The 26,389-nt window shown below is 44.3% G+C and overlaps 1 protein-coding gene across 1 annotated transcript; it reads right to left on the minus strand.

The window, feature by feature from the left end:
* Positions 1 to 8,549: 8,549 nt before the first annotated feature.
* ZNF114 (zinc finger protein 114) lies at positions 8,550 to 24,598 on the minus strand. Its single transcript, XM_004440411.3, has 4 exons — positions 24,526 to 24,598; positions 24,365 to 24,446; positions 13,774 to 13,900; positions 8,550 to 11,265 (listed from the first exon to the last, which is right to left on the minus strand). Exons 2-4 carry the CDS (start codon positions 24,365 to 24,367, stop codon positions 10,178 to 10,180), a joined length of 1,218 nt encoding a protein of 405 aa, XP_004440468.2. The 5' UTR covers positions 24,368 to 24,446; positions 24,526 to 24,598; the 3' UTR covers positions 8,550 to 10,177.
* Between the last annotated feature and the right edge of the window lie 1,791 nt (positions 24,599 to 26,389).

Below are 26,389 nucleotides of genomic sequence, written 5' to 3' on the forward strand. Positions count from 1 at the left end.
TTCCTCTCCCCTCATCTTTCCCTACAATTGGTGAGGCCTACCTGGTGGTAAATGTTTAACAACTGGCTCTTCAGGAAAAAAAAAAACATCCTGACTTGTGCTTGCCCATCTCTGTGGTGTGAATACTCTCCCCCACCACGGCTGGTTTCAATCTAGCCGTGTGAACCTAACGTGGAATGGGGTAGGGACGCGCGATGGGTCCATGTGAGTGGGTAGGAGCTGCCCTGGCACGCCACTGGGCCCACCCTCATCCTGTGCCTTATCCCGGGGAATCGTCCCTCCCCAGACCCTCTCCTCCCTGTAACCCCCACAAGAACCGCCCCCAGCAAACCGAAACGCACCTGCCTTAAACGTTCCAGAGAATGCAAAACCTTTTTAAAAGTGAAGTTGCCTTAAAATATTAACAGCAAAAAAGGCCCCGTTTCCAATGTACAAAGCTAACGCCTCAACAATTTTAAACGTTAAACACGAACGAGAACAGAAAGAGTGTCCTGCCTGGTGCCAGTACAGAATCCTGATCTAAAGCGTAGGCGCTGTAAGCAGCAGATGGAGAGTCCCGAGGTTAACCAGGATGTGCTCTTGTTGGTCCCACAGACCCCAAATGGACTAGCTGGATCTTACCTCCTGGGACCCAACCAAAGGTGCATATGCTGTGATTGCAGCCTTCCAGAACTTTCTCTCAAGTGGGATGTCATGACCTCTGACCTCCAGGAAGTCCACCAGGTCCTTCTTAAATGGACAGTACTTGACCACACTGGCTTGACCCTTTAAGAGAATAAATCTAAAGATGGGGATAAAAATATACTAATGCAGGAAAACCCCATTTTTGCTCCTTTGCTAGAACACAGAGGTTTTGAGGAACTTTTTGCTGCAAAAGCTTGTCTTGGGCGTGGGTCCTGGAAGAGAAGGTGTGATTTCACGCATTTTGTGGAGGCTCTAGCTGCCCTCAACGTGGGCTGGGAGTTGGGGAGTAAGGATGGGAAGCATCAGAGTTTGGCATATTTGTCCAGAAATACGCTCATCAATGTCGGCTTCAGCCTGGCGTCTGGAAACAAGAATCCCCCAGTGTGCATTTCAGTGTCATATCCCTGAACTCATGAGTGACCAACCATGTTGCAATCACACAGACAACTGTCAGATACACGTAGCCTAACAGTGTCCATTATAGGAGCACAACATTTTAGCCGGACTTCTTGTTAACTTTTGTGCACACACTTTCCAACATAGGTAACTTGGAGTGACAGATGGCATGTTCCTTACATGGTGAAATTCTATCAGCCAACTGAAGTGTAAATGTATAGTTTCATTGCAAGAATAAGATGCTGCAATCATTCTTTTATTGTTAAAGTGATTAATTTTAGGTACGAAACAATGAAGAAAGCCCTAATAGTTGCATGAACATTTGAACCTCAAGGGAGTATGTTTGCTAGACAACTTTAGGAAGAATATCATTTCCTTTTTGAATCAACAAATGTCTACAAAAACCCAAATAAGAATACGAAGTGGAATAACACAAATTAGGTTCTCTCCTAATTCTAATCTTTATGGAATTTTGGTGTACCTTTAAGACTTTACAGAAAATTTCTATTTTGGAATTCTTCACATCTCAAGAGGGAAGATTGAAAGCAGCATGTCAACCTTGCTACTTCAAAATTGCACAAGAAACAAAAACTCCAAATTGCCCACCACATCTTTCATTAATTAGCTTTCGTCAAGACATAATACAGAATATAAATAGTAGGGCGACAGGGAGAAGCTATTAAAGAAAAACAAGGGACCCTGAACACATTTTATTCTCACGAATCCGGTTCAACATGCAGACTTGATAAGAAGCTTCAAAACTGGACCTACCGTGGAGGTAACTCTCCCTCGTGCGTGTGTTTGGGCAGCCAGCAGGGGTCGCCACCTTCAACTCTCCGCCATCCTGAAGTTCAGGCATCTGTGGTCCTGGAACCATTTGTTAATTTAACTCAGCCATGGGCTTGCTAGATTAGTTTGTAAAATAATTAATGCATCAGAGTCATGGGATTTAATTTCCCATCATGCATATGGGAAAAGAGGAAAGGGCTATTGATCTTCTGCTCTGATGAGAAAGCTTACCTGTATTTATAGAGTTTACACGCAGCATGTCATCCTCAGGGCAGCAAATGATCAATGACGACAACCCATCAGGGCAAAAACCTTCTTATGGTGGGAATTAGTCACTGGACATAACCACAATTTCTATAGTTTTGGGCATGTTAGGAAACACTTTTGTTGAAGTCGCCTCTGAGCCATATTTATTAATAGGGAATAGGACAAGTTGGAGCCAGTTATTAATTTTCACAATCTCTCTAGTGCACAAGACAAAATTAATATTTTTGCAAAAGTTCCCCCTTCACACCTTATCTGATCAGATCCTTTGAATTAACTTTATGATGCAGACCCTATCTCTTTGCTTACAGTTGCAGTGGAGAGGGGCATCTCATCCCTTTTCTCATTAATCTGACAAATATTTATTGAGTATGTACTATGTGCCACGCCTTGTACCAGGTTCTGGGGACAGAACAGTGAACAAAACACTGAAAAACTGGTATTTCAGGAAGGAGCTGGAAATGGTGGCTCCCCTGTGTTGTGGCTTCTGGAAGTGAAGCTGCCATTCCTGCTGTCTCTCTTGGGACCTGGTGTGGGGCAGTCAGGGCCACTAGCCCTATCTACGTCCAGAGGGACTTTCTCTTCCTTCTCTCCGAAGACAGGAAGGTGAGCACAGTGGACCCAGGTCCTCAGATCTCCCTCTCCCCAAAGTGGTCTCACAAGCCACGGCAGTAGGAGGGATTCACGTTAACCCCAACGCTCAGACACCTCAAGGGTCCTAGACCTACAATGAACAGACCCTCCCCTACCTTCCCATAGTCCAGGACCTGGGCTTGCCATCTATAGACGGTCAACCGGGTGGCAGCCAGCACAGAATACATCTGAGGCCGCTTACAGAGAAGCCAGAGAATCAAACCCAGAATCCTCTTGGTTCCCAAGCAAGCCAGCACTTCCCTCACTGTCATAGCCATGTCCCCTTCAGCCCAGGGTGGAGAGAGGGGTGGAGAAGGCAGGCTTGCTGGACCAAGGCTGTAGCTAGGAGACAAAAAGAATGGCTTCCTGACACCTGCTTTGAGGTGGGGGTGACTTCTGCGGTGGTGAGGGTGTTGGTGATGGTGGTGATGTTGGTGACTGTTGATGATGGTGATACTGGTGGTGACATTGGTGTTGGTGGTATTGGTGTGGTGCTGGTGATGGCCATAGTGGGGATGGTGAGGATGATGGTGAAGGTGGTGACTTTGATGACAGTGGTGGTGATGGTGATGCTGGTGGTGAGAGAAGGGGATGTGGCGATGGTGATGATGCTGGTGGTGCTGATGATGGTGTTGGTGACAGTGTTGTTGGTGATGGTGATGCTCCTGGTGCCATTGGTTGTCACCTCAACATAGACTCTGCTGCCAACTCAGATTCATCTTGTTACATATGAAAAGTTGCATTTTTAAGCCTGAGCTCTGGAATGTCATTAATTTACATTATACAGTATCAGAAAACAGCAGACTAGTACAGCTCAATCTTATTGGCAAAAATGGAAAAAGTATCAAATTAAATTGCACTTGATAGCAGTGAAATTTGGAGTATTTAGTGATCTCTCTCCTCCAGGAGAGAGGCAGAAACTGGTATTGCCACATCCAAGCTGGGTGGCCTTGGACAAGTGTCTTCACCTCTCTGAGCCCAGTTCCTCCTCTTGAAATCAGAGCTGGCAGTGAATTCCTGGAGGCAGCAGAACCGTGGTGGAGAAATCTCTCTGGGGGAGTGGTCTGGGTGCTAACACTTTCTCCATCATCATCTTTGGCAGCTGAAAAAAAATGGGGATAATCTAGGATAGTGGAAATCACCATCCTAGATTGCCAGTGGAGACTCATTAGAGAGTCAGGAAATTAAGAGGATCTGACTAGCACTTACAAACAGGAATAGGGTAGAATAAAAAGCATTATGCAGTATGGAGTGAACTGATTTCTTACTGTGCGTGACGGTCGGAAAAGTTTGGAAGCCACTGGTCGATGTTCCTCAGCTGCATACACTGATTTCCAGACAGCTGCCCATTAACACGCCAGGTAGCAACTCCCTTTCAGACGCGGATCCCACTTCGCCCGAAGCAAACCTGTCTGGTCACCGGCGGCGCTGTCTTAGCAGGACTCTGCCGCCAGGGGGCGCGCGTGCCCCGCCGGGAGTGGGTTTAGCTCGACTCAGACCCTCCGAACCGGTGATTTATTTCGTGTCCCGCCTCGACCAGAGGATCCCGTTTACCGGGACTAGAAGCCCTGGCCATGAACACAGCGCTGCAGGAGGGCTCCGCCGGTCAAGAAGGGATGTGGCCATCCTAAGATATCCATTCCTCCCTTCTTCATTCCACAATGTCACTAAATGCCTCTGTGCACCAGAGGAAGTCCCCACTCCCAGAGCTCACATCCCGGTGGGGAGGACAGACCAGAACCCAGATTCAGGGTCCGGTCAGTACAGGAAGGCCTCGCCGCCTGGGGCTTAAGAGCTGAGTCTCTGGTGCGGGACAACCCGAGGTGGAATCCCGCCTGGCCCCAGCTGGCTGTGTGACCTTGAGTGCTTCAGTTTCCTCTGCTATACAATGGGAATGATGATAGCACCTACTTCATAGGGTTATTGTGAGCATTACATGAGTTAATATTTGTAAAGCACTTAAAAGGGGCCTGGCATATGTTTGTTAAGAATTCTCATTTTAAGACAAAATCGTCTCATTTGCAACAACATGGCTGGACCTGGATGGTATTATGTCAAGTGAAATAAGCCAGACAGAGAAACACAAACACCGTATGGCTTCACTCATATGTGGAATATAAACTAACACACGCACAGAGAGAACAGTTTGGTGGTTACCAGGGGGAAGGGGGTTGGGGAGGGTGGGCACAAGGGGTGAAGGGGCATGTTTATATGGTCACTGACAAATAATAATGTACAACTGAAATCTCAACAGTGTTATAAACTATTATGACATCAATTAAAAAAATTAAAAGAAAAAAAATTCTCATTTTTACTGCTATAGGAACTGAGGACCATGGGCTCATGGGTGGGGGGAGGGAGAGATCCCCAAAGCCATATTTTTACCCCCTCGGAGTCAAGTCCATGGACTCTGACTCCCAGCCAGGGTCCTTTTCCTCTGCACGGCGCTCCATGGGGATAGGAGTGAGCACAGCTCCTTGTGCACGATCTGGGGCTGATGTGGAAGGGCCCAAATGCACCCAGATTCTAGGATAAGGCATAAATGCAGGCAGTGGGGCTGAGGGAGAAACAGGCAAGCTGGAGAGTTCTCGCACCCACAGAGTCCCTTGCCCACAGCTCTTCCCCAAACACCAGAAGCTGAACTTACCAGAGCTTTTGGACGCCACACAGCTGTGGGTGCCCAAGAGGACCTGTGATGTTTCTCTTTTTCTCTCCTTCCCCCTTTCTTTCTCCTTTCCTTCCTTCACCGGTTCATTAAGGTATAATTTACATAGTGTAAAGTCCACCCACGGTCACTGTACAATTCAATGACTTTTCATAAATTTACAGAATTGTGCAGTCATCACTACAGCCCTGTGATCGCAAAAAGTTCCCTCTTGTCAGCTGGCAGTCAATTTCCTGTCCCACCTCCAACCCCAGGGAACCACTGATCTGCTTTCTGTCTTGACAGATTTGCTTCTTCTGGCAATCCCATACAAATGGAATTGTACAATCCTATTCTTTTCTTTTTTGTCCCCAAAGCCCCAGTATGTAGTTGCATATCCTAATTGTAGGTCCTTCTAGTTCTATGTGGGACGCCGCCTCAGCATGGCTTGATGAGCGGTGCTTAGGTCCGCGCCCAGGATCCAAACTGGCGAACCCCGGGCCGACGAAGCGGAATGCGTGAACTTAACCTCTACACCACCGTGTCGGCCCCCATACAATCCTATTCTGTCTAAAATGCTTTTTCTATTGAACATATGCAGGTTGTACAACGCAGCAGCTCCACTTCAAGAGTGACCTGCAGATAGCCACCAGGAAACCTATCAAAATCGGTTTCAGCAGCAATGTTTGCCGTATCTACAGTGAGGTACATAACAAGGGTCTCCTAAATGAATTTAACTAAAAACTCACCTACAGGGCAGTGAAAATGAAGGGACTAATGCTGCCTGCAACCTACCTGGGTTAATCTCTCTTTCTCTGAAAGAAGCAAGACACAAAGAAATATTCAATATGCAGTATAAAACTCAGCAACAACAGAAAATATGATATTTGGGGATTTATGCATAGGCAGTTAACATAAAGATGAGCAGGGGAATGAATAATCTGAAATGCAAGATAGGGCCGGCCCTGTGGCTTAGTGGTCAAGTGCGTGCGCTCCGCTACTGGCGGCCCGGGTTCGGATCCTGGGTGCGCACCAACGCACCACTTCTCTGGCCATGCTGAGGCCGCGTCCCACATACAGCAACTAGAAGGATGTGCAACTATGACATACAACTATCTACTGGGGCTTTGGGGGAAAAAAGGAGGAGGACTGGCAATAGATGTTAGCTCAGAGCCGGTCTTCCTCAGCAAAAAGAGGAGGATTAGCACGGATGTTAGCTCAGGGCTGATCTTCCTCACAAAAAAAAAAAAAAAAGAGTTTTTAAAAATAAATAAATAAATAAAATGCAAGATAGTCATTTTCTCTTTGGAACTGGGGGGGCCGCCGCCTGTAAGGGGCAGACATGAATTGCCCGGCATTTAATGACGAACTGTTTATGGGCCTGGATGGTGGGTGTGTGGTTATTACTTTGCTCACTTTTCACTCTGTGTGTACATTCACACACTTTGGGTATCCATATTTCCCAATTTTTAAAAAATTGAAAGGAAAAGGAAAAAAATCAGGATAGAGAAAGCTGTGCCTTTATATGTCTCTGTCTTCTCCACAAGAAAGCAGATGCTATGAGGTAAAGGCTTGGTTTGTTCTTTCTTTTAGACCAGAGATCAGCAAATGATAGCCTGCGGGCCACATCAGGCCTGTGAGCTAAGAATGGTTTTACATTTTTTCTTTTTTTTTTGCTGAGGAAGATTCGCCCTGAGCTAACATCTGTTGCCAATCTTCCTCTATTTTTATGTGGGTTGCCACCACAATATGGCTGACAAGTGGTGTGTAGGTCTGCACCCAGGATCTGAACCCACACACCCGGGCCACAGAAGTGGAGTGTGCTGAACTTAACCGCTACACCACGGGGCTGGCCCCAGTTTTACATTTTTAAATAGCTGGAGAAAAATAATCAAAACATAGGAGACTATTTCATGATATGCGAAAATTACATGAAATTCAAATTTCTATAAACAGATTTCATTGCGATACAGCCACATCCATTTGCTCACACGTGTATGGCTGCTTTGTGCTCTAGCAGCAGAGCTGGGCAGTGGGGAGAGAGACTTTGTCCTACAGAGCCTAAAATATTTACTCTTTGGCTCTTTACAGAAAAAGTTTGCTGACCCAATCTAGACCCAGAATCTACAACAGTCCACGACCTAAAGGAGATGCTCAGAGAAACATCTCTGATTAATAATAGTACAGTTTCAAAAGCCAGAATAATTTAGTGTTGCAGGTTTTCTTTTGGTCAGTTAATAAGCTTGGTATTTCACAAACATATTGTGGTAGACGGAAGAATGGCCCCCAAAGATACTCACATCCTAATCTCCAAGCTTATGAATGTTACCTTCCATGGCAAAAGGAAATTAAGGTTGTAGATGGATTTAATGTTGCTAATCAACCTTGAGATGGGGGATGATCCTGGATTATCCAGGGGGGCCCAGTGTAGTCTCAAGGGTCCTTATAATTGGAAGTGGAAGGACTCTCACAGAAAGGTAAGGGCCAGAGGGGTGTCATGTGAGAAGGACCCAACCACTGTTGCTGGTTTTGAAGCTGGAGGAAGGGGCCACGAGCCAAGGAATGCAGGTGGCTCTAGAAGCTGGAAAAGGCGAGCAGATGGATTTTCTCCTAGAGCCTCCAGAAAATAATGTAGCCCTGTGGACACATTGATTCTAGTCCAGGAGACCCATTTTGGACTTCTGACCACCAGAAATGTAAGATAAATTGGTGTTGTTTCAAGCCCCTACATATGTGGTAATTTGTTACAGCAGCAACAGGAAACTAACACATGTACTGAACCCTGAACTTGACAATGAAAACACCCACTGCTTTGAAACTCAAAAGAAGCCATTTAATGTTGGTGAGTTTCCTTACATGCCGTGTTGAGTTTCCTCATTTATAAAAAGATGTTCAAAGTATTTATCCATGGAGTGGTGGTCATAAAGGAGATGATAGCTGTTTACTTGCTCATGGTGAGGGGTACATAAATTTTCACCCTTATTATAGGAATGAGCCAAAAAAACCATTGTGGGTAGAAAAGATGGTTAAAACATAGACTAGAAAGAAAACTCACCTGTAATCAAGAAAATGCCCAAACTCCTATGCATCTAATAACATTGGTTCCAAATACATTAAGCTAGAATTGACAAAACTCGAAGACTTTGATAATCCACTTCTAGAGTGGGATGTTTTATTATAAACTTGCTCAGTAAAAGATCGAACGAGTCAAAATTTTTACATTCAAGAGATTATAAAACACTCTGGAAGCTTGACCGTTCAGACATGTATTGAACCGTGAGTCCACCCAAACCAAAGAAATACACAGTACTTTGAAACACACAAGAGGCAATTATAAAAAACTGGCCACACACTAGGTTTATCACTTAGCATTGAACTCTGAGTTATAAAAATCTCCCTGAAAATGCTTTTTAATCAAACTAGAGGTTTGCTTCGTGTAATAAGTCTAGAAATACAGTCTGCTGCAGCCACGGACACCCAAAATCATGCCATTGGGGAGTAAGAAATCTTGTATTTTGAGGGTTGTATTATTGGGACCATGACTTTCATTCCAATGATCCTAAAGTTGCTTGTGTTAACTCAGGGAATTTCATCCAATTTCCAGAGAGCAACAAGGAAAGAGAGCAAAGGGAACTTGGTTAAGAGAAAAAGAGTGACAAACACTCTCCTCTTTCCAACAGCTCACTAGGAATTCAAACCACTGAATTCTACCCTTCTTACTGGCCAGGGCTATAAGCTCTGCTCACCACCAGTTATGAGAAAAACTGGGAAATGCATTTAAAAACATTAAACAGTGTTTAACTCTGGAAAAACAAACCTATGTACCTTTAGTAAAGAAGATGGGAAGAATGGATATGGCCAGCCAATTGACAGAATCAGCCATGAGCCCGAAATGAAAGTCAGAGTAACTAGCCCATATCAGCATCATAAAGACAATATACTCTGATCACAATGCAGGCAAATCATGAGCAGTAACAACAAACTGACAAAAATGGTATCAGGGAGCCATACTAAACCCAAATCTAAATTAAATGTGGCTCAAATAGGGTTTCCTGTTGGTGAAGCTGTATGTACGTAAGTGATTTGTAATGAAGCTACTACATATCAAAATTCATGTGGCAGAGCTGAAAGGGTCCATAGAGGGATATTCATCTTATAGGATTTCGTGAGAAAAGAAAAACCGAGAAATAATGAATTTCGGTTCCAATCAAAGGATGAGATGATGATGATGATAACGGCAGCAATTATAACATTTACTGTGTTTATCTTCTACCACGGACTCATTTGTGCCCCATGAGTGAAGAGATGGAACTAAAGGCTTTCTCATATCTATTATCATCATAGAGTCTCTCTCCAGGGTGTGGTCTTATATTAACTTAGGGATGAGTGTTTAAAGAGGCCTTTCCCACATTCCTTACTCCCATAAGGTGTCTCTGCACCTTATGAGTTCTTATAGGGACTGAGTTTGAGGCAACATTCAAAAGCTTTTCCATATTCCTTAGATTCATAGGGTTTCTCTACAGTGTGGGGACAGATGTCTACTAAAGATTAATGAAGATCGAAAGCTTTCCACAGTCTTTATCTTCACAGGGTTCCTTTGAATTTGAAATGTGTGAACTCTCCCATTTATGTAAGATATGAGAGTTTGCAGAAGAGTTTCCCATGTACCTTAACTCATTGAGCTCCCGACATATCCTCCTTTATGTTCAGTATTTTGAGAAAATCAGTGAAGCTTCTCCCACATTCCTTTCATTCCCTGGACTTCTCTCAACTGTGAGTCTTCAGATGGATTTTAAATCTCGAAGAATTCACGAAGGCTTTTCCACATTCCTCACATTTATAGGGTTTCTCTCCAGTGTGAATCCTTATATGTTCAGTAAGATATGAAGACTTACTGAAGGCTTTCCCACATTCCTTACATTCATAGGACGGCTTCATAATGTGCTTTCTTACATGTTTATTAAGGTGTAAGGAATATCTAAAGGCTTTCCCACATTTATTACATTCATACGGTTTCTCTCCAGTGTGAATTTTCATGTGTTTCCTAAGGAATGACTGATAAACAAAGGATTTCCTACAGTCATGACATCTATACCTTTTCTCTCCAGTCTTTGTTCTCCTATGCTGATCAGAATATGGAATGCGGGCAAAGGTTTTTCCACTTTGACTATTCTCATTATTTGCCTCTGCCACATAAGGCTGCCTCTGCACAGCATGGATCGAGTTATTTTGGAAGATGTTTTCACACTGATTAGACACGTAAGTTTTCTCTTTAACATGAGTTCTGTGTGCCTTAAGGGAAGAGTCTGCAATGAAGACTCTTCCAAATGCATCCCATTCGTGAACGTTCACCCCCATATAAGTTTTATTATGCATATGAAGCACACTGTTTTGGTTGTCAATCCATGTGTTTGATTTCGTCTCTGTGTGCATTCTCACATGTGGAATCAACTGAATGCTCTGCCTCAAGACTCTATCACAGTCATTGTTTTTATAGATTTTTTGATTACTGGTTAAAACAGAACTTTGTTGCAAAATATTTGAACCACATTTTGGGATATATTTTCTTGTGGCATCTCCCTGTGAAGGCAGAAGCTTTGGGCTAGGTTTAGAATTGTCCCTCATTTCACGATATTCACAGACTCCAACTGGAGACTCATCTTTCTCTCGGGCAACTGCAACTTGCTTCGATTTTTGCCCCCTCTGCAGGTGCAGCTCCTCTGTTTTGTGGCATTTCCAGTCTTCTCCTAACATGGGGGGCCGGGAATTGTTGCTTGTGAGAGACACTCTGTTCACTCCATGAAATGTCTTTTTTGTAATAACGTCCTGCTGACGGAATGAGTCTTTGGTTTTATCTGAAATAAAGTGGCACAAAAGTTAAGTTCTTTGTTGAAAGTAAAGGTGGGTTGGAGATGATAAAAATCCCTGTGTGGGATTGCCCATGTAGATTTCCACGTGGATTGCCCATTGTGCAAATGCCCATGTGGATTTCTTTTCAAATGTTCACTCGACATATGGGAGGCAAATGTGAAAAGAAGGAAGCAAGAGTGAGCAAGCAGAGAAAGCCATGAGGGATTTGGGCTGTCAGGTGGTTGACAGGGGTTCAGTATGGACAGCGAGTTGCTAAGAAACAGTTCTGCAGACATGGAGGGTATGATCAGGAATGCCAAGTGGAGGAGAACTGGACAAAGCATCTGTTATGGACTGAATCTGTGTCCCCCCCCAAATTCATATGTTGAAGCCCTAACCCCCAATGTGATGATGGCCTTTGCAAGTGGGGCCTTCAGGAGGTAATTAGGTTCAGATGATGTCATGAGGGTAGAGACCCCATGATGGGATGAATGTCCTTATAAGAAGAGGAGGAGACACCAGGGCTTTCTCTCTCTCTCTACCATGTGAGGACACAGCAAGAAGGCAGCCACCTGCAAATCGGGAAGACAGCTCTCACTAGGAACCAAATCTGCTGGCACCTCCATCTTGGACATTCCAGCCTCGAGAATGTGAGACGTAAATGTCTGTTGCCTAAGCCCCCCAGGCTATTGTATTCTGTCATAGCAGCCCAAACAGACTAAGAGTCGATGTGCAATTTTAAAGATGAAGGGGGACAGGTCTTTCTCTGGGAAAGAAAGGAAGACATGAGAAGATGGATGAGGGCTGGCCCCGTGGCTTAGCGGTTGAGCGCATGCGCTCCGCTGCTGGCAGCCCGGGTTGGGATCCTGGGCACGCGCCGACGCACCGCTTCTCCGGCCATGCTGGGGCCGCATCCCACATACAGCAACTGGAAGGATGTGCAACTATGACGTACAACTATCTACTGGGGCTTTGGGGGAAAAATAAATAAATAAAATTATAAAAAAAAAAAAAAGAAGATGGATGAAAGTCAAAAAACTCTGTGTACCTGGAGAAGCTCCCACATAGATGACCCTTGGCTTTCCTCAGATGAAATGGATTCTTTTTTAAAAAATTGAGGTGAAATTCACAGAATATAAAATTAACCATTTTACATGTACAATTCAGTGGCATTCAGTACATTCACCATGTTGTACAACCATCAGCTCCACCTAGTTCCTGGACATTTTATCACCCCGAAGGGAAACCTTGTATACATTAAGCAGTCACTCCCCATTCTCCCTTCCCTCCATCCCTTGGCAACCACTAACCTGCTTTCTGTCTCTACGGATTTACCTATTCTGGATATTTCATATAAATGGAATCATATAGTATGTGGCCTTTTGTGTCTGGCTTCTTTCACTTAACATAATGCTTTCGAGGTTCATCCACGTTGTAACGTATCAGAACTTCATTCCTTTTCATGGATGAATAATATTCCATTGTCTGGATATACCACATTTTGGTTCTCCATTCATTTGTTGATGGACACTTGGTTTGTTTCCACCTTCTGGCTACTGTGAATAGTGCTGCTATGAACACATGTGTACACATAACTCTTTGAACACCCGTTTTCAATTCCTTGAGTATATACCTAGGGGTGGAATTGCTGGGTCATATAGTAAATCCATGTTTAACTTTTTGAGGAACCACCAGCCTGCTTCCCACAGTGGATGACATGAATTCTCAATCAACATTTCCACGTTGTTTGTAAAATCCTTTCTCATAAGGATTCCTATCTGCCTGGCACTCAGGTGTACAAGTGCCCAGGTAAAATTCACCTGCACTATCCCCAGACCCACTTCTTGCTCCAAATGGGAGATCACATGGCGCGTGCCTAGTTGAGATCCCGGTCACTGGGAAATGGGGGAGTGCCTGATGTAAGGGAATGGGGCCAGGAGTTTCCATGAAATGGGTGCATGCAGAGGTTCTGAAGTAAAGCGAGTATGAGTATAGAGCAACAAAATGATCCCTCCACTTTCCTCATAAATGCACTAAAACTCTCTGTGCTCCATGTTCACCCACTTAAGGAACCCCCCAAATCATGAAGAGAATAAAAGTGCAATGGATGGCCGGCCCTGTGGCTTAGCGGTTAAGTGCGTGCGCTCTGCTGCTGGCGGCCCAGGGTTCGATCCCGGGCACGCACCGACGCACTGCTTCTCTGGCCATGCTGAAGCCGCGTCCCACATACAGCAACTAGAAGGATGTGCAGTTATGACATACAACTATCTACTGGGGCGGGGCTTTGGGGGAAAAAATAAATAAATAAATAAAATAAAAAAAAAAGTGCAAAGGACAGTTTCCAGTTTCACGGGGGAAACACTATGTCCACCACTAGGGGGCAGCAGACGTTTCTCTGGAATAACAATCCCGTTCCTATTTCTCAGAACCCCTCCTGGAACGCAGGGCGTGGTTGACTCGCATTCCTTGCATCCATGACTAAGAGCAGGAAGGGGTCGCCTTGCCCTCCTTACCTATGGAGGCCAGGTTCCTGCAGTTCTCCAGCATGACATCTCTGTAGAGATTCCTCTGTGCAGGGTCCAGCAGGGCCCACTCCTCCTTGGTGAAGTTCACGGCCACGTCCAAGAAGGTCACTGGGTCCTACGACAAGACACCATTTTGGTTCAGTGGCATACTGTTAGGAGTCGAGTTGTATCCCCTCCCAAAGCTATGTTGAAGTCCTAATCCCCAGTACCTGTAAATGTGACCTGATTTGGAAATGGGGTCTTTGCAGATGTGAACGAGTTAAGAGGATGTCAGACGGGAGTAGGGTAGGCCCTAACCCAATGACTGGTGTCCTCATAAGAGGAGGAAATCCGGACACAGACACATAGAGGGAAGAACATCACTGGACGAAAGTGGAGACTGGAGGGATGTGTCTAGAAGCCAAGGAACACCAAGGAGAGGCCATTGAAAGGTGTCTATAAAATTGTCCCACCTCTAAATTGAAGACAGGGGCTGGCCTCATGGCATGGTGGTTAAGTTTGGCACACTCCACTTTGGCGGCCCGGGGTTCAAGGGTTTGGATCCTGGGCGTGGACCTACACCACTTGTCAGCCATGCTGTGGCGGCCACATACAAAGTGGAGGAAGATTGGCAACAGGTGTTAGCTCAGGGCAAATCTTGCTCAGCAAAAAAAAAAAGGCAAATTAGGCACAATTTACCAAAATTTTATATGCATTTATCCCTGATCCAGCACTTGCACTCATGGGATTATACTCCAAAAAATACCCTGGGTAGGCTCCTGGACACAATTCCATTGTGTATGTGCGTGTGGAGGCTTCCTCACACCAACAAGCCATTCTCAGACACCAGCAGGGTGACTGAGAATTCAACTCGATTCTGACACTATCTACCCAGAGATAGAATCAGATTCCACAGGTAAAGGGTTCAGTCCCACAAGACCACTCTCTACTTCAGACGCCAGTCACAAGTCCCAGGTTGTCACCTGCACTTCTGTCCTACTGGCTATAAATCAGAGGTTCCCATGACCCCTCCTTTGGTTTGATTAATTTGCTAGAACAGCTCACAGAGGTCAAGGAAACCTGCTTACTCACTTGATAACTGATTTATTACAAAGGATATTAAAGGATAAGTATCAACAGCCAGATGAAGGGATACAAAAGGTGAGGTCCCGACAAAGGAGCATCCCTTCTCGTGGAGCTTGGTGCCCAGCATGGTGGCATGTGGAAGTGTTCTGCTTCCTCTACGTGGAAGCTCTATGAAAAAGGGGTGATGAGCTCTCCTTTTGGGTTTTTACGCAGGTTTCATTATGTAGTCATGATTGACCAAGTCATTGGCCACTGGTGATTGATTCAACCTCAAGTCCCCCTTCCCTCCCTGAAATCAGGGGAAAGTTCTAGTCCTCTGATCACATGGCTGGTTGTCCTGGAAACCAGGCCTCCCACCTCATTAACATAAGAAGAAACACCTTTATCACTCTCAACACTTAGGAAATTCCAAGGGTTTTGGGAGCTGGGAGCCGGAAACAGGGACAAAGACCAACCAATAAGTATACGCTTATTATAAATCACAATATCACATATCCTGGCCAAAAAGTCAAATGATATATGCACATAATTATTTATTGAAGGTTATTTATAAGAGCAAAAGATTGGAACTCACCCCAAATGTTCAATAATAGGGACTGCTTAAAAAACTATGATGCATCCATATAATGAAGAACTATACAGCCATAGATAAGAATGAGTAAGATCTGGGCAGGCCCCGTGGCTTAGCGGTTAAGTGCGCATGCTCAGCTACTGGCGGTCTGGGTTCGGATCCCGGGTGTGCACCGATGCACGGCTTCTCCGGCCGTGCTGAGGCCGCGTCCCACGTACAGCAACTACAAGGATGTGCAGCTATGACATACAACTATCTACTGGGGCTTTGGGGAAAAAAAGGAGGAGGATTGACAATAGATGTTAGCTCAGAGCCGGTCTCCCTCATCAAAAAGAGGAGGATTAGCACAGATGTTAGCTCAGGGCTGATCTTCCTCACAAAAAAAAAAAAAAAGAATGAGTAAGATCTCTTATATGTGAATATAAAGTGGTATCAATCATGTGGTCCCTAGGTTATATTTTATATTTTAAGTGAAATGAAAAAAAAAAAAGTCACAGAGCACATATTGCAAACGACAGACTTTTTTTTAATCAGTAAGACGTAGGTGAGGAAGAAATTTTCCTCTACCCTTTAGGTTCTTCTGGCTGGTCTAAGAATTAAATTGACATAAGAGAGATTAATAGGAGAATATAAAATTTCATTTCGTACATACAGGAAAGCCACATACATGAGAGGCTCAGAGACAGAAAGGTAAAGTGGGGTATATGTGGCATTTTGAGCTAAGGAATGGGATAAGAGCCTGGGGCTTCAGAGGGGAGGAGGGTAATCCACAGGATGATAAGATGAGCAGATGTTCAGTAATTAGAGGTTTGTCCTGCCATACAGATAGGTCATTCTGGTATTACATTATTTCTGGTAATAACTCTTATTATGGGCAAGCCTCCCAATTTAAATTCTTTAAGGGAGAGGTAAAAGTTTCTGCAGGTAAAAGGTCTTTTTATTTATTTTTTGTGAGGAAGATCAGCCCTGAGCTAACATCCATACTAATCCTCCTCTTTTTGCTGAGGAAGACCGGCTCTGAGCTAACATCTATTGCCAATCCTCCTCCTTTTTTTTCCCCTTTTTCTCCCCAAAGCCCCAGTAGATAGTTGTATGTCATAGCTGCACATCCTTCTAGTTGCTGTATGTGGGACGTGGCCTCAGCAAGGCCGGAGAAGCGGTGCGTCGGTGTGCGCCCGGGATCCGAACCCCGGGCCGCCAGCAGCGGAGCGCTCGTACTTAATGGCTAAACCACAGGGCCGGCCCCGACAAGGTTATATTTAGATAAGTCTTACTTGTATCCCTTCTCCTCCACCCTGTTCCTTTGAAGGAGATCAGAACAGGCCTTCCCAAGATGTGCCACTTAGGCGTGTGAAATATTTTGAGCTAAAAGTCAATCAAGACCTTTTACCTGGGCCGGCCCCATGGCTTATATATATATATATATATCCCTGTCATACAAATTTTAATTGAGAACCATGTAATGTTTACATATTCAAAAATAAGAAAGCAATCCGAAAATGGAAATACTGCAATAAACGAAGCTAAATGTACATCAAGCTGGCAGGTTAACGACTTGGAGCAAAAAGTTAATTCAAGGGAAGCTAAGACCTTGGCGTGTAATATTCTATTGTACAGAAAGAAAGAAAATCATACCTCTCACCAGGCGGCTTGACCGCTAAAAGTAATACTGGCACTGCCTCTTACAAATATTTTACGTGCATTGCAGCATCAGGCATAGGGATTATGTTAATGTGGTTAGGCAGCAAGATTTTTAGTCTGAGAAGAAAGATTTAAATATAAAATGAAACAAGTAAAAAAAAAAGTTTGGTTTATAATAAAATATCAGCCTGAACTTGCGCGTGCGTGCACACACACACACACACACACAGAGACCTGGCCAATCTATGCAGAGAAAATGGTTGCAAGAATTAATAAGCAGGAATTGAAGAGAAATGGCTGATCTAGGAACAGGAAATATAAAAGGAGTCTGAGATATCTGAGTGCCAGAAGGCAGAGCAACCGTCCTGGATTGTGTTCAGAGGATGTAGGGGTTAGCTGCAAAAGTCTTCCAGTGGCCCAATTTAGGATATTCTGAACCACAAAACTGCAATGGTTTGAAACACACTGAATACTAAAAATACATGAACTCAGAGTGATACCCACAAAGGGAAAACCAAACTGAGGGGAGAGCATTTCTCCCCATTGGAGGGAGCCTGCGTCCTTATTCTGAAACTCCTCTGCCTTTCTAGCAAGAAGGTTATTTGAGAGAAACTGAAATAGCCCTTGCTGACGACAGAAAACTATAGAATTCCAGCTAAAAATTCAGAAGAGACGATTGCATTTAAAAACCACCACTTTGCAACCCAAACGAAATAACTGATTCAAAACCCAAACAGTAACGGATGCCAAGACAACGGAGGTGAAAATGTGAAGGGGACTTGGTTATTTGCAGAGTAGAAAAACATCACTTTGCTCCTTACTTGCTGGATGACCACGACTTGGAGAAGTGAGAACGAAGCTGTCTCCCCATCTGAAACCACAGATGGATTTTGGCTTCGCCCACATTGGGGCAAAAGCCATTATATTTTTGCCAACGTGATGTATTAGGAAGGACACACCACCTGAGAGGCACCACTGCAAAAATGCCCCCCCTGTTCTAATCATGCACTTAGGTCTGATTTACAACCACACCAGACAGCAGTCACAAGACCCCCGTTGGGACCTTCTACTGCACTAACCCAGTGATGTCAGCGGGTCAACGTCAGGGACCAGAGGGAGGCGAGTTCAAGGTCCACTCTGAGACCTGAAAGAGAAACATCATCTGTGCCTCGTGTTTGCACCCTGCTTACAAGTAATCTAACTCGAAAAGATATTTTGGTGGAAACTGGTGAAATTCGAACCCTGAGCAGGCGTTATGAGTTATTTCTCTTTTTTAGGCACGGTATTTGGTATGCTGGATGCCCTGATTTCTAGGGATGCATTATTTTTGGTATTTAGACAATTTTGTATTGCGTTTTTTACATTTTGCATTTGTACTGTACTGCATTTTGTATTTTGAAAAAAGATTTCAAAATTGGAAACATTTCAGAGTAGAAACTAAAAATACATGTACATTAAATATACATGTAAACATATAATGTCTATATACAAAATCAGATGCTATCAAAGATTGGTATATATATTTATATATTAAATACATCTTCATTAACATTAGCTAAATGATGTATTTTATATATATAAAATTTACATATAAATTATATATTATAATATAGCCATATTATATTATATATCAATATATTTTAACTATATAATTATTAATATTATAGATAAAATTTTATGATAAAATATAATAAATAATAGAATATATCATATAATATTATTTATGTATAAAATTTTATAATATTTTTATATGTATAAAATTTTATGTATAAAACTGTTGTTTGGATGTAAATTGGTACACTTTGTGAAAAAAAATTATTTTATACAGAAAATCTGAGTATCCCCAAATCTACTATACCCAATAATTCTACTCCAAGATATATACTGTAGAATTGTCTTTCCAAAACTTAGCAAACATAGGAATCACCTGGGATCCTGTCAAATGCAGAATCACGTTTGCTAGTTCTGGGGAGGCGCCTGAGAGCAGAAATTTCTAATAGGTTCCCAGTGGACGCCCATTTTGCTGGATGGCAGTTCAGTCTAACTAGCGACAAACGCGGGAACATCCCAGACAACAGAGGGAGAGATTGAATGACGCATCCTGCGGAGCCCGCATGGATCCCGAGGTGAGAACTGCAGGGTGGCAAGTGTCTGTTTTAGGGGAGATGTGCTGAGGTAGAAGGGGTGATGTGTTCCAGTGGTGCATCATGAAAACGTGTGTATGAATGCGCCCACGTGAACACATGTTCGCACGCAGGCAAAGATGGCAAGGAGCTACAGGAACATAGTTGAACCCACATTCACACATACAGAGCAAACAAGGCAAAAACGTTCATATACATACAGCAAACAAAGCACAATATAAAAAATTTGTGAATCATTGTAGTTACATGGGTATTGATTATTATTACTGTTTATTTTCATTTCAGGTCTGAAAGTGCTTAAAATATAAATTTTAAGAGAGAAATTAATAAATTTTAAGGGAGAAAAAAGGGAAAATCAAGAGAATGGTTAATAGTGTCACCACATAAGAGGCATAAATTGCAAGAGAAGCTCAAAGTTTATTTGGGGTCTCAAGAATCGCAATTTGGGGAGCACAGATTCAGGTGGGAAACCCAAATAGAGTCTGGCTAGGGAATAAAAGTCATGGTCTTTCAAAGACAAAGAAGGGAGGTTGTATTACAAAGAATTTTAGTTGGAGTTGGAGGCAGAGAGCTAGTCTTGGCTGAACACTGATTGGCTATTGATTCCATCTTCAGCAAGTCCACAATCCTCAGTGTTTGTGATCAGGATGTCTAGTCTCCCGCTGACTTCTCAGACAATTGCTTGTAAAACAATTGTCATTTTGGCCCAGTCTAAAGGTTTGGCCCAGTCCAAGGTTCAAGACAGCAAGACAGTTTCTCTGGACAGGCAGCTCTGACTCCATTTAAAATGGCTCCATTATAGTCAATTTTGGCAATAGAAAATTCAAGACAGTGATCAACCCTGAGAGGAAGGTAATGGGGTCAGGCAGGAGCACACTGCCTCTAACCAACACAAGTGGCAGATTCCTTAATTTGAAGACCTATGTATTTATTATGTTATTTAAAAAATTCTACTTATAACTTGTATCTGCTCTTGTCTTTATGAAATTTTTCATAAAGTCATATATTAAGCAAACTTGGATTAAAGCTTAAAGTTATTATATTTATCCTACCATGTAATCTTACAGCCAATCCATTCTTGGTTTTAAAAAGCTGAGTAGTACAAGAGGCCTTTCTAAACATTTGTGTTAAGTATGGAAAGTGTCAAACATACACAATATAGTCAGAATGAAAGAAAAGGAAACCCTCATCCACCAATCACCCAGCTTCCCCACACAACCTTGTATCATCTTCCCATCTCCCTCCATTTCCCTTCTCCTATTGCATTATTGTAAACAAAACTCCAGCTATCATAGCATTTCATTCTTAAATACTGTCACTGTATATCTCTAAAGCATGAGGAATCTTTTAAAATGTGATCACATTACCACACCGAGAAATACTAGCAGCATCGCCTTTATAGAATCAAGAATCTAATCAGTCTCCAAAACAAGACCCACATGTTGCATTCGGTCACTTAAGTCTTTTTAAATCTGCAACAAAGACCTCTTATAATAGCAGCAGAAGCTCATTTTCATGAAATAAAGGGAAAATAAGTGTGGAAAATAATAAAAGAAACCTTAACGAAATTGGAGTCAGAAAGACCTGTGTGTGTGGGGGGGTGGGAGCTCTCACGCCCTATCATAGTCATCAATTATTCCAAATAGGAGGAAACAGATGCATCTTCCAGAGGAAGTAAAACATCTTTACTACTGAAGGAAGACTTCTCTCCCTGAAACCGGTAAACAGTTAGCCATTGATGATTAGGTAGCTAGTAACTAAAGTTTTTGTGCAATTACTAATTATAGGTTTTCGTTGTTCACCCACCAGTTTTTAACTGGGCGCTTAGGCAATATACTATCTGACTCCACTAAGTCCCTATAGATAACATCTCCCTGGCGCCTGGGTCACCACAGTAACAGATGTTTGAGCAGTTTATCAAGAATTAGGACCCCTTGTCCAGTTCAGGCCAGTTGAGACCACCAACCCATCAACTGGGCCTGCACAAATGCTCAACAAGTGACCTTTTTGATGTCAAGGAGCTAAAACTTCACCCTCAGACCATGAGGTCCCCACCATTTTGTGAACATGCATCCTACGAAGAGGCATGAAGCTTGACTAGGCTTGAGCAGCTCATCAATTACCTCACTTCTCCTCACCTCCAATCATCTGTCTCCACACTTCAGACCACCTTGCCCCCTACCCCATAAATATCCCTGAGTCCCCATTTTCAGGGAGGTGGATTTGAGACTTGTCTTCCGCCTCCTCACTTGGCTGCCTTGTAATTAAAACCCCCTCTCTGCTGCAATCTCATCCTCTTGGTGATTAGCTTTCTGGGCAAGGGGCAAAAAGGAAGTGGGTAAGGTGACATCCCCACCTGGCAACAGCCCAGCCAATAAGAAACACTGCAGCTCAGCCAATAAAAACGCTGCAGGTCAGCCAATGAGAAACACGCAACTCAGCCAATGAGAAATGCCGCAGCTCAGCCAATGAGAAGCCACTGCCACCCTGAACTGCTACTTTCCTCCAATGGACTTTCATTTAGAACAGCCCCCTACTCCCCCTTTTTCTCTATAAAAGCAGCTCCCCTCCTTTGTTTTCTGGATTTGCCTATGGTTTGCCATAGCATGGACATCCCGAGTTGCAATTCTTTTGGCTATTCCCAAATAAACTCATTTTGAGGGCAAAATAACAGGCGAATTTGCTCTTAAGCTGACATAAGGAACCCTGAAAAGATATGCAAGACCTATAAAAGTGGTTACTTCTGGGTGGCCAGGAGTTGTGAACAGAGTGAACTGAGGCAAGACAGAGGAAGGACTTTGAGGTTTGCCCTGATCATTTCAACTTTTAAACACATTGATTTATTACATACACATTCAAATACTAAATTATTAAATGAAATACAGTTTAGAATTAAATAAAGAATTTACAACTCAATTGATGAGTTTGACTTTTTACTTTGAAGTCACATTTTCCAGCTAAAATAGGAATTCCTTCTATTTGAAAGATTTCATGGCCTTTACATTCCAAATTCTCTAGGGGCACAAACAACCTGCTAGAAGTCAAAACTGTATTCCCACATCTTCTTAAATATACCCATTCCATTTCTTAAGAAATATGCTACTTGGGTAGCAAAAAATTCAAATATTTATGTTGGTTCCCAAGATCCCCTCGTATTCATTACTCTGGAGTTCACATTAACTCAGGTTTTCACAAAACAAAAAGAAATGCAACGATCAAATAATATTATAAAGTTATTAAATGCTTGGGCAAAGTAGAGATGATAGGTAACCCTTTTATTGTGAAATGATGTGAAGTCCACCTGTAAGTGAACATAAGTGAGGCCATATTGTCAGCTAAATTGCCCCAGCCCCTCCTCTATGTGACTACTTGCTGCTCTGCACGTACTCTAAAATACTTCACAGCTCTCCTGATTTATGGCCTCCACTTATGTATGTACTCTCCTATAGCTTGATAAATTAAAACTTTGTTCTACGAGTTTGTCTCCACGAACAGGCTGACCACAGGCAGGGAACACACCTACAAGGTATCCATCACAGCTGACAGAAGAATGGAATAATGTGATGCCTGGAGCCCGTCATGCCTGGAGACCAACATCACTGGACCCCTCCTCACTGCCCATTTTCCCTACATTACAGAATCCCTGAAGATTCTGTAATTTTTGAAGATGGTTTTTTTTGAGATATTAGTCTGCCATCTTCCCGATTATGCTGGCTAATTGAATTAAAGCTTCCTTTCTTGATCCCTAACTCGTTGTGATTGATTGGCTCAGATCACTTCGAGCAGAGCAGTGCTTGGTATTACACTCTGCCATTCATCAGACTCAGATGGAGCCAGCTGCAAAGTCGAAAGGAAAATTGTTTTGTCTTGCTTGCTGTTTTCGTACTCACTGAGAAACTTTGTTCTCTAAAAATCATAGCCCCATGTACAAAATAGAGGAAGATTGTCACAGATGTTGGCTCAGACCTAATCTTCCTCAAGCAAAAAATGAGGAAGGTTGGCAACAGATGTTAGCTCGGGGCAAATCTTCCTCAGCAAAAAAAAAAAAAAAAAACATAGCCTAGCAAAAAACACTGCTGTTTGACATCACATCCGTAAAGAACATTCTGCTCTTCCTGGAAGATCTAAGTCACTTGGATGGAGGAGAAGCAGTCTCTATCTGCAACTCTGGGGCAGAGCTCCAGATAAGGAATGTGATAAGGAGTGGGATACAACATTCCACAACTATCTTGACCTTGTAGTTCCCAAGGAAACACGTCGACCTGACAATAACCTCTTTGCACACATCTCAGCTTGAGCCTATCTAAGCTTCATTTAAATTTATCCTGAACTCCACCCTTTCCCCAATCCTAAAATGACCCCATCATTCCCTTTACTTGGCAGGTTCCTTTGGAGGGCAATCTCCCCCCTTACAACAAACCAACACAACTGGGGCCCCAGAATCCTTCCTGGTATCTCAGGCACATTGGCTTGGGGCAATAGGGAAAAAAGAAGAACGCATAATTCTGAGTCAGCTCAGGTAGAAGGAAAACTTACACATCTGGCAGATGAAACACATCCCCCCACCTGTGCTCTGAGCTTCCTGAGAAGGAGAACTCACTGGAGTATATTATGGCAAACGCAATTTTTCGGACCGCGGCGTTTGAACCTGACAACACCACGCCACCCCAATTCGTCCCTTCATAAACGCCCTCCATCTACAGAGATCTCAGTTCACAAAAATAAAGAATGTGCCCATCGGGCCAAACCCAAACCCCAACCCCAACCCCGAAGCTCTCTCTCTAGAAGATAACCCGATGGGCATCCTCTAAATCTGACTGTGCCCGGAAATTTTCAGCTCACCCTAATCACACCGGAATCCAACACTTTTATGGATTCAAATAACACAACGCCGGCAACTGCAGCCTGCGGACATCTTGCCCACACCCAGGGACAGGGGCGTTTTGCAAGGTTGCACCGCAGGCGGGGTAGGGGGCTTCTCCCTGGAGCAAGGTGAAGGACGCATTTAGGGCTGAACACGTGCGCCAATCTTGGCTTCCCCTTTCCTCCCGGACGGAGAGAATCCAGCTTTTGCAGACAGCTGTTCCCAAGTCCCTGGAACCCGACTCGCTCCCGCCCACCCTCGGTGTGCACTTGTGCAACAACCCGGCACACTTACCATTTCCCCAGCGCCGGCTTCTAGACGTGTCTGCGGATGGCGCAGCCCGAGAGCTCGTTCCACGTACTAGAGGGTTGCAGGGCTGCAGACAAGAGGGATGGCACTGTTAAAAAATATATACATAAAAAAACAAGCCCCCCCCACGGCCCCCCAGGACGGACCGACGACAGAGATTCCTCCTGCCCAGGCATTTTGTACCTGCTGCCCAACGCCCTCCTCGAAACGGACGGTTTAAGGGGTTAAGGGGAGGAGGCGGAGGAGGAGCCCAGCGGGAAGTGGATCCGAGAGCTGCGTGCGCCCTGGCCCGCCCCCGGAACCCAACCTCCCAGAGCCCAGGGTCTGGCCCCACCCCCCACAGATTCTTATTTCCTGCAGAACTTTCCCCGCAGGCACTCCTGATCCTTGGAGGCAGCGGGGTATTCCCGCGTCTGCCGGCCCCCCAGCCTCTGGCCCTCACCGTCCCCTCCGCCCGCTGCCCCAATTCCAGGCTCCCGGGCTTGGAAGCTGTGCAACCAACGCGCCTCCCTGCGGACTTTGTGCAGTGTCCGGAGCCCAGTCGCTTCCCAAGGAAAGGAAAGCGTTTCTCTGTGCTGTAAAAGGGCCGAAACGGACACGATGGAGGGTCCTCAGTGTCCCTCTTGGGCCCCCCTTCCTCTTTTCTGTCACTCCCACCTCCCCCACCCCGTGAGGTTTGATAAGGTGATAGACTGCAAGGATTGCAAAAACAGTTCTCAGAAAAGGCTGTTCTGACCGTTATGCGGATTGTAGCAGCGACCTCCCAGCAAGGAGGAGCGACGACCTCAACCGCAAGTTGCAGTTAAAGAGAACACCTACCTAAACCCTAACCTCCAGGACACGGACCCAGTTCCCTCCCACCCTGCTAAAAAAAACCTAGACCTGTTTAAATAGCGCAGTCACCTGATCTTCAGGCGCCCTGCTGTCCTGTTTTGGGGGAGGGGCAAAATATGCTCAGAGACTGAGTTTGTCTTTGCCAGCAATTTATTTAACACAGGTTCAGGGTGGGAATCATCATCATTTCATAAGCCAGTAGCACACAGGGTAATGTCTAATAAGCCAATAAAGAAATAACAGACTTCAAACCAGTGATAGATTAATCACACTATTATTCCACGCAAGTGGAGATAGAAGTAACGTCTAAATGCAACTGAGATGCACGTTTTCTACAAGGTCGGTTCTCAGGAGAGATGGCTTTGCAAACGAGAGCTGACCTCCAGCCGCCAGCGCAAAATAAAAGTCCCTTGTTGCTAGAGCAACCGTTGCTAGGGAACAACGGCCTTTGTGTTGACTGGCAGGCTGATCTTCTGGGGGGCTGACCGGTTTCCACGGCTACGGGCCAGGAGTGCCTGGACACCGCAGGAGCTAGTGCCCGAAGATCAAAGAGCCGCCTAGCCCAGACTGAAACACTCGAATAATTCTCACCAACTGCGAGTGTTTATAGTCTAAATGTCCCCTTGCCATCGTTGCTTCTTCCTATGTTTTTATTGATAAGCCCCAGCGCCGCCTGTCAGCAGCTGTGTTACTGGTTGCTTATCCTCTACAGATGCGGACCATGACGTCATGACCCAGTTACTTCGTTCTTATATCAAAGCTCCTTTGCTCTTACAAACTTCATTTTTGTCATAAACAAGTGGATCTGAAATCGCATCAAACCAATACGCAGCACCTTCCAGGCACGTCTGCTGAATGGTCTTGAACCTCCGTGGACGGATTTTTGTACCACTCTCCCTGGTCTAACAGGAGAATCTAGCAAGCAAACTGCACAGGCTTTAAGTCAATAGTCACATCTGTGCTGTCCTGTGAAGCAGCCGTGCGGGCCATCTTCAGCCTGTGATGAAATGACCTTGGAACCCCCACACCTCATGACTGAAGACACCAGCAGGAGAAGTCAGCTACAGAAAAAGATAAACGGTCCCTAGCTCCTACATCCCCAGCTGCATTTCTTGGAGGCTGAGGGAATAATTAACCACCCTGGTCCTTGCCTCCCTCCACACATAGATAACCTCA

The sequence above is a fragment of the Ceratotherium simum genome, chromosome 33 (genome assembly GCF_057802395.1).
Source record: "Ceratotherium simum simum isolate JZ-2026a chromosome 33, ASM5780239v1, whole genome shotgun sequence".
Taxonomy (NCBI): domain Eukaryota; kingdom Metazoa; phylum Chordata; class Mammalia; order Perissodactyla; family Rhinocerotidae; genus Ceratotherium; species Ceratotherium simum.